General features: G+C 42.6%; 1 protein-coding gene across 1 annotated transcript; it reads right to left on the reverse strand.

Annotated features, from left to right (window-relative positions):
- Nucleotides 1–248: 248 nt before the first annotated feature.
- Nucleotides 249–9,221, reverse strand: TIMM21 (translocase of inner mitochondrial membrane 21). The gene is made up of 6 exons (XM_063130508.1): nt 8,691–9,221; nt 6,394–6,456; nt 6,205–6,302; nt 5,214–5,287; nt 820–925; nt 249–723 (listed from the first exon to the last, which is right to left on the reverse strand). The coding sequence occupies exons 1-6, from the start codon at nt 8,980–8,982 to the stop codon at nt 631–633; spliced, it is 726 nt and encodes a 241-aa protein (XP_062986578.1). The 5' UTR covers nt 8,983–9,221; the 3' UTR covers nt 249–630.

Raw genomic sequence — 9,221 nt, forward strand, 5'->3', positions numbered from 1 at the left:
AATATTTTCACAATTGAGAGATTTTCCAGGAAATGTTCCAGATCCCTGAAAATACTACTTTCAGCCCCCCAAAAATCAAAGTTGGAAAATATTCAGTGAAGCATTAGACCTTCTTATAAAGCAATTTGTCACCTCAGTGATATTCTGGCTTAATATTCTTATCACAGTGAGCAATATAGAAAGAGAAGCTGTGTATCTTAATATGTACATAAATTCTGTGCATGCAAGGACAACAAAGATATCCTGTGTATTTTGTAGGTCTTCTTTATTGTAACACTGGTATGAAATCCAAATTCAGAGAAATTCATCATGAAATTCTAGAAAGCTCTGTGTATGTGTGTAAAACCCAATTCACTGTTAACAATCTTCAATGAACCACAACTTGCTGCCAATTTATATTACATGCGCCAATAATGTTAGTATTTTTTAATTAAAACCTTGATTCTCTACTTCCAGTATTTATCCAGCAGAATTATATGTAAGCCCATTGGTTCCACTAGCATTACAGGGACATTTCGTGAGAATTCAAAATGACCTTTCAGTCAACCTTTGCTGTGTTTATCCCAGTTTTGAAAATTCCTGTACCATGAACAAGTATTACAACAAGGAAATGTTCTTTCAGTTGTTTCCCTATCTGTTGTCTTCAACTATTATGGTTCTTCTAGGGTAGATATCAATATCCACAAATATATAGCGATATTCGTATTTTCCACTTTCAGGGTTCTGTAAAAGAAAAGGGGGTGGGGAGAATCAGTTTTCTTGCACACAAGTAGTTAAGCATTAAATTGTAACCCACATAGTTCATAGAAGCTGTTGTACCTCTTTCACTTCCAGATGTACAGTCCCTTGTTTTCCTTTTTCTGAACCCTCAATGTAGAACTTCAGGCGCATGTATTTCAGTCCATCTTTTACATATTCAATATGGCTAAAGAAAAAAGTACAAGTAAAGGTTTTGCAAGCTGTGAATGTTAGTAAAACAATAACAAGGCACAAACTTTATATGTATAACCTTTGCTCAACCAATTACCATTTCAAAGATCCAATCTATGATGCAGTCATAGATCAACCTGGCGGCCTCTAGATATTTTGTACAACTCCCAGCATTCCTGATCATTGACAATGCTGGCTATTGCTGACTGGAGTTAAAGTCCAAAACACCTGGAGGGCACCAGGCTGGGAAAGGCTGGCTTAAATTATTATGAACATAGAAGATAAGGAAGTCGTGAATAAGGACGGTACAATACTATGTCATGAATATATCTGTGGCAGAGGAAGGGTAAAATAAGTAGACTGGTAATAATTCTCAGAATCGGAAAGCTGTGGTTTGGTGAACAATGTCTAGCTCCTACATTCTATTGAAATCAGAACCCAGTTTTTATATGAACTTTACATAACTTTGCAGTAGGAAATATTGTCTTACTTTCAGAGTTTAATCATGATATACCTGGGCTTTCACGGCATGAAGGTTTTGTCTGCTCTATCCGCAAATAAGTTAAGCCAGAGTATTTGGGTCTAAGGTGATTTACATCTCATCTTATGCATATTTACTCAGTAGCGAGTCCCACTTAGTTAATTTGGTGGACGTTATGCCCAAGAAAGCGTACACTTCAGCCCCTTCTAAACTTACCTGACCTTTTGAGCCCCCATCCTATCAGCAGTTATTACTCTGACAGGTAGGATCACAGGATAATTGTGTACAACTGCATTCATGCAGCTAGCTACTGTGCACTGAAGGACCTGTGGACTGGAGCACTACTATAACATTGAGATAAGAACAGAACTAGGCGAGTAAGGGGAAAGATGATAGAGGTGTACAAAATTATGCATGGTGTGCAGAAAGTGGATAGGGAGACAATCTTCTCTCTCTCATATAATACTAGAACCCAGGGTCATCCCATGATTCAGGACAGATAAAAGGAAGTACTTCTTAACACAGTGCATAGTTAAACTATGGAATTCACTACCACAAGATGTGGTGATGGGGTTAGTCAACTTCATGGAGAAGAAGGCTATCAATGGCTACTATGCTACTTCTGGTATCAAAGGCAGCATGTCTATGTACACCAGTTGCTGGAAAACATGGGCATGGGCTGTTGCACTCATGTCATCCTTGAAGGTGGCCATGGGCAGCTGGTTGGCCACTGTGTGAACAGAATGGTGTATTAGGTGGACCCTTGGTCTAATCCAGCATGATTCTTATGTTTTTACATTCTTATATTCTTAACTAGAACACTGTCTCCTCAGACTCCCTTTTAAAAACAGATAATTTGGGGAAGAGCTACTGTGGTCGGAAAATCCCACATGTTCCCTGTCTCCACAGATTGCCTGATTAGCATAGAAGAGTGGGTGGTGAAAATGTTGAAACTCAGCTTCTGGGAGGAAAGTGCCTGTGGTTCTGCCTGCTTGAAGGGCCTTCCCTTTGCCTGAGGAAGGGTTGTGCCTGCCTTCCAGGTGTCTTGTGCCCAAAGGCCGCTCATTCGCCACTTTAGAATCACTCCTTTAGGATGAAATCCTATGCATGTTTAGACAGGAAAAAGTCCTATAATCCAGCAGTCTGGGAGTTGCAGGACTTTTTTTCCACCTAAACATGCATAGGATTGAGCCTTTAGCACCTATCATCATCATCATCATCATCATCTCTATAGATTGTAAGGGCTGCCTCCTTTCTGACATGGAGATTAACATCTGGACTGCAAAATGTGCACATTTTCTAGGTTTGAAAGGGTATAGCATCTTTTTTGTCATGGATACAAGGATCAGAAAACTGACAATTGGCAGCCTTCTGTGTATTCTCATTGAAAACAACATGCATACTGCCCTTAAAACTTTACATAGTATATAAACCGCCCTGCCTTTCCACAAAGAAAAGGATTAATCTCAAGTGTGAAGCAACTTTCAGAATAAAGCTAAGAAACATTCCTCACTCCCCTTACTATATAAATCAACCTTTCCCAACCTGGTGCCCTCCAGATGTGCTTGGACTACAACATCCAGGATTCCTGACAATTAACCATGCTAGCTGGGGCTGATGGGAGTTAAAGTCCCAAAAATCTGGAGGGAATCAGGTTGGGGAGGGCTGTTATGAATGTTAATGAGTTCCTTAAGGCAAAAAGCCATTCTTAAGAAAAATGTTTGAGCATAAGAAAAAGATTTCATTGCTTGGATTAGAGAAATAATTTTTGCTCTTTTTTCTATGGAAGGATTCAGGAGTGCCCTACTGCTAACGATGCTGCACTAGCAGAAACTAATACTTGTGCAACATCAGTAGCACTTGCTAGCGTTGGGAAACCCAACGTGCTAGCAAGTGGTACTGAAGTTGTGCAAGCATTGGTTTGCGCAAGTCGTTTTGGTTTTCTGGCTCGTCGTTTTGATCACGTCACCCTGCTTCTAAAATCCCTTCACTGGCTCCCTATCTCCTACAGAATTCAATACAAGCTTCTCCTTTTGACTTTTAAAGCTTGTCATGGTCTGGCTCCTCCCTATCTCTCGTCTCTTATTTCATCTTACTGTCCTGCTCGCACCCTTCGCTCTAATAACACTATGTTTCTTACTCGCCCAAGAGTTTCTACTTCTCTCGCTTGTCTTCGCCCATTTTCGCTCGCTGCCCCCTATGCCTGGAATTCTCTTCCAGCGCATCTGCGAACCGCAACGTCGATCACAGTTTTAAAATCTTATTTGAAAACATTTCTTTTCTCAAAAGCTTATAATCTGTAGTGTGAGGATACTAGTCTTTATTATTTGTTTTATTGTCCCCCATGCTGGTTGGCCTTTCCTCTCTCTGTTTGTTACTGTAATTTTAGAATGTAAGCCATATGGCAGGGTGTTTTGTATTTTGTTTTATTTTGTTCTGTACAGCACCATGAAAATTGATGGCGCTATATAAATATTAATAATACTGGTAGCACTCTACTGGATTCTTCACAAAGTTCTCAAATGGTTTACAGAAAGACTACCAGCACGTTTCTAGCAATAACAGGGGAAGTTACTTAGGATATGCTATGACACTTGTTTTAATCAAAGAAGATTCATGCTTGCACCATGTTAGATGAACACTCTCTCTTTGTGTCGGTTTCTATGAGCCTATGTGAAACCAACAAAGAGGTATTTGTAGCTCTGTCCAAAGGGAGATGGAGTAGGGTTCCCTTCAGCATCCTTGGGATCCAGCATTTATTTATTACATTTTTATACAGCCCAATAGAAGCCTCTCTGAGCAGTTCACAATGAAAACCATTAAAAACAACAAAGCAAGACACAATATAAAACTTTAAAAAGTTTAAAAGTACCACATAAACATAAAGTAAAACCCAGCAGCAGTTACAGCCCAGGGAAAGCCTGTGTGAAAAGGCATGTTTTCAGGAGGCATTTAAAAGATGTTATATTTTCTGCCTCCCGAACTGCATGAGGGATGTTTTTTCCAAAAGGTGGGTGCCACTGCAGAGAAGGCCCACCATTGAGGTTCTTCATGGTGACATTCCATCTATTTTGGAATGTCTAGCAAGACCTCCTCTGAAGATCTTAAATGTTGCCTGGGTATATATAAGGGAAGGTGGTCTCCTCCGTATCCTGGTTCCAAGTTGTTTAGGGCTTTATACGATAATAACATAACCTTGTACATGGCTCGGTAGCTTATAGGCAGCCAGTCTCCCAGATTCTGAATGACTCACATTAGTAGACCCGCATAGAGTGCATTGCAGTAGTCTAATCGTGAGGTTACCAGTGCATGGATCACTGTGGCTAGGGTATCCCTATCCAGGAATGGGCGTAGTTGGGTGTACCAATGGAAGCTGGTAATGGGTGCTCTGGGCCACTGAGGCCCCCTGAGGCTCTATTGACAAAGATGGATCCAGGAGCACCCCCAAACTACAGACCTACTCTTTCAGAGGGTGTGGAACCCCATCCAGAAAAGGCAAACACCCCAATTCCCAAATCTGGCATAAATGTATCTTGGCAATAAATAATACTAAACAAAGACGTGGATAGTTTCTTGGCAAACGGGTCTATTTGCAAGGGACAGAGCTGTGCTTTAAGTTTAGATCCAGGTTGCTAGCCTAGGCCTCACAGTATTTTCTCCTTTACTGCCTTCCGCTATAAGTGACGGTGAGAGAAATGATTATGACAAATGTCAAGTATGATGAATGATGTAAGCAGCAAGTTCAGAGTCACTGTTAATAGAAGAAAACTGCTGCTTCTGGAAGAGATGCAGGACTTGGTACCTGACCAGTTGTCTTCTCCCACGGCGAGTTGCTTCACCATAACCTTTTATGGGTTCACCGAAAACACCTATTACCTAAGCAGTAAGGATAGGAGAAGATGCTTAGTGGTCCATCTTCTAGCAAGCACTAGCTGAGCTGCTTCCTGAATATAATCAAAAATTCTGTACAGGCTTCCCTGACAGCTTGCCTACAATTACTGGTCTTCCCTGAAATGACCAGCAAGAGAGAATGCCAGGCACATTCCAGGGTGCACCCTCAGTTCAAGTAGGGCACTGGCAAGGTCCATCTGGGCTAACCAGTGCCCCATGTGAAATGGGTGGCCCTGCCCCCACGTGACTTGTGCCAAAATCCTCTACCATGTGCAGGAGACCTGGGGGGAATCCTTGGTAGCTTAGTTGAGATGGGAAGGGTTCCCCCTGAATAAAGAACGTTTGAAAAGCCACTGCACTGGCTGATTTATGTCATCTGATCTTCCCTATACCTCCTTTTGATGTAAATTCCTGATTGACTCATGTTCATTGCTGCGTGATCAACTGCTATGCAGGAAATTTAGCAAGGATAGTGCAATGGTCTCTTATGCGGTTATCCATGACAATAAGAAGGGTCTCCTTGAGCTAGTCTGTGCAGACACTACCCTTTCGCCTCCTGTGGCACATCCGAAGAGTAATGATATTTTACTAATTTGCCAAGGAAAAGAGTTATTAGATCATTTCAACTCATCCAACTGTGTTTACAGCTGGCTGTGCCCTTGCAATAAGAATTTCCTGGTGCGGCAGCATGTTCAACACAACGAAGACCAGTCAATTCCAATTTAAAACCACTTTCGGACGCTGTAAATCTGTCCTCGTTTCAAAATAAAAACTATCTTTTAGAATAAACAAGAGGAAGTGGCAGCAGTCAAGAGGAGCTATATAGAAGACCAGGTTTCCTTTTTGATAAAAGAAAGGGCAGTTCTCAGCAAGAAAGCCTTTCATGCAAACATGGAACCAACCTCGGGGTGAGCTCTGCATTTCTCCAAGGCATCTCCATAGATCTTACTGGGACTGGAGGAAGAAAACAACTCCTTAAAAATCACATAGAACAAGCCACCTGCAACAGGAAAATAAAATGCAATTGAAGTAAGAATCTGTTGACTCAAGTGGCAAATTGTAAAGCACTTGGAAATTCCTGTTTCAATAACCTGTGACACCGATCCCGACAACCACCACTATTAAGTAGGTGAAATCTCTTCCAGCTTCTTTCACTGAAAGAGAGAGAGAGAGAGAGAAAGATGGAACAAAACAGCAATTACACAATATCAGGTAACAAAACTCACATTGTCATCTCATTGTTGTTTTATTATGGTTTTAATTTTTGTTAACTGCTCAGAGAGCTTTGGCTATTGGGCGGTATAAAAATGTAATAAATAAAATAGAATAAATGTATGCAAATCCAATGGCTTCCTCTAAAACTGAGGAAGATAAAAAAACAACCCAGCAGCTTTTGTCTCAAGAGTAACAGAAGGAAAACATTGAAATGATTTTGTATTAAGACCTCCTGGAGTTGTGTCAGAGGAATTTTAGTGCAGTTTTGCTGTCAAGATAGAGTTTAGGAGCGCAGGTATCTCTGCTTTCTTTTCACAAGGGCTGCTAGACCTTTTTAGGCTACATTTTGACCAAAGTCTTTCTGTGGCTGCTTATATCTTGATTGAGCGATACTGCTGATGTCGTTGGGCAGTATCTAATGCTGTCACAGCGCTAGTGCTAATCACATCATAAGAACATAGAAAGCTGCCTTATACTGAATCAGACCAATGGTCCATCGAGACCAATGGTCCATTGACAGTGGCTCTTCAGGGTTTCAGGCAGGATTCTCCCCCCCCCCCCCTCCACTGGAGATCAAACCTGGGACCTTCTGCATGCAAAGCATGTGCTCTATCACACTGAGCTATGGCCTAGCCTGTACTAGTACAAACCAGCTCTAACATACTGATCAATTGACTAATCAAATATTGTTGATTGGCTACCAATTATTCAACTACAGTGAAATATTGTTAACAAGAACACTGCTGTGTCGACAGAAATGTATCTTTTAAAATGTTCATTATGGTGTCATTTGTTAGGAAGGCAGCATGTGTGAGGGCAGCTTACCCCATAGCTTTACAGCAGTCAGGGGAAAACCTTAGCAAAGATTTCCTCACTGCTTACCTATTTTAATGTGTGCATCGCCAAAACGAAAAACAGAAACTGTTAGCAGTGGCAAAGACCACTGCCTATTTATTTATTTATTGCATTTTTATACCGCCCAATAGCTTTTTATACTGCCTAGAGCATCTGTCCATAGCCCAGCGCCCTCCAGATGTGTTTTACTGCAATTCCCATCATCCCCAGCCTGCATGGTCACTGGCACATCTGGAGGGCACGAGGCTGGAGGAACATACCCTGAAGTAGCACTCCCCAGTCAGCATGGCCAATGGTCAGGGATGATGGGAGACATAGTCCAAAATATCTGGAGGGTACCAGATTGGGAAGGCTGGCCTACAGAGAAGAGTGTCAGACTTGAAACCAGGGAGGTATGAGGGGCCATACTTCAGTGGTACAGCACATGCTTTGAATGCAGAAGTTCCCATGTTTAATACTGCCAAGTAGGGCTAGAAAAGAATTCTGCCTGAAACCCTGGAGAGCTGTCAACGATACTGGGTTACTGTTTTGTTTGTTTTTATGAATGGTGTATCTATTCAACAACATTTGTTTTCAGTTGTTTTGTTAAATTCACAATAAAAACATAAAAAGCAAAAAACAAACAAACAAAACACAAACACACAACAATACTGGGTTAGATTGACTAATGGTCTGGCTCTGGCTGAGTTCAGACGATACGCTAATCAATGGTTGTTTCCCATTCCGTTCCTATTACACACTCACACCCACCCACCCACACACCCATTGATTAGGATGTTGTCCAAACTCAGCCAATATGTTCCTATGAGACCTGGTTTCAAATCCTGTCAGTGAAGAGGTCCCTCAGGTGATGCTGGACCAGTCATACCCTCTAAGCCAGCCTTCCCCAACTTGGTGCCTGCCAAATGTTTTGGGCTTCAACTATCAGTCCCAGCCCGCATGGCCAACGGTGCGGAAGGCTGGCAATTGTCATCCAGGCACACCGGGAGGGCACCTGGCTGGGCAAGGCTTCTATAGCCCTGAGAAAGCAGCACACAGACACAACACAGAAAGGCATTCATATGTAGATTAAACGCCCACGGAACAACAGAGATATGCCCAGAAAAAGCAGAACTGCCGCCGTTTAGGAAATGGCAGGTTTAAGGCACAATCCTAGGGATGGTTAGACCCGAAAAAAGGCCTACAACTCCCAGCATGCCACTGGCTGGGGCATGCTGGGAGTTGTAGGCTTTTTTTCCGATCTAACCACGCCTAGGATTGCGCCCGAACATTACCAGCCACATTTAAGCAGTTGTCGCGACAGCCTCCCGCTCCTTACCTTTCTCAGCAGCTGTCAGGGATGGGCTTCCTTTGGGGCTCCTTTGCACGGACGCCTGCGTGGTGTTTTCCGGTTTCCCAGCTCTCCGGGCCCCCTCCGGCGTCCAGAGGTTTCGCCTTCCGCCCTCGATTCCAGGGCGCAAAATAAACCCTTGGCGGTTCAAGTCTTGCCCGAATCTGAAACACGCCCAAGTCCTTACAAGCGCTTTCCGAGGCTGTGCAAGAGACCACTTCACCGAGGATCCCAGCAGCTTGTCACTGTGGTGGATTCCTCGCGCAAACGAAGAGAGCATCTTGAGGCGAGTCGGCGTTCAAATATAAGATCTAGGCATGCAAGAGCTGCCTGAGCCCAAATGGAAGATTTAGGTAGAAATTACACGAAACCCTTCTTTCGTCCCACGCAAAGAATGAGATCCATCGTCCCTTAGTATTTTACTCTCCATGCAAAACATCCATAGCCCTAGAAAGAAGAAACCTTACTAGATCTTTTCTTTTTTACTTGTTGATGCACTTTAAACAGATCGAAAGGGAC

Source organism: Elgaria multicarinata, chromosome 7, assembly GCF_023053635.1.
Source record: "Elgaria multicarinata webbii isolate HBS135686 ecotype San Diego chromosome 7, rElgMul1.1.pri, whole genome shotgun sequence".
Lineage (NCBI taxonomy): Eukaryota > Metazoa > Chordata > Lepidosauria > Squamata > Anguidae > Elgaria > Elgaria multicarinata.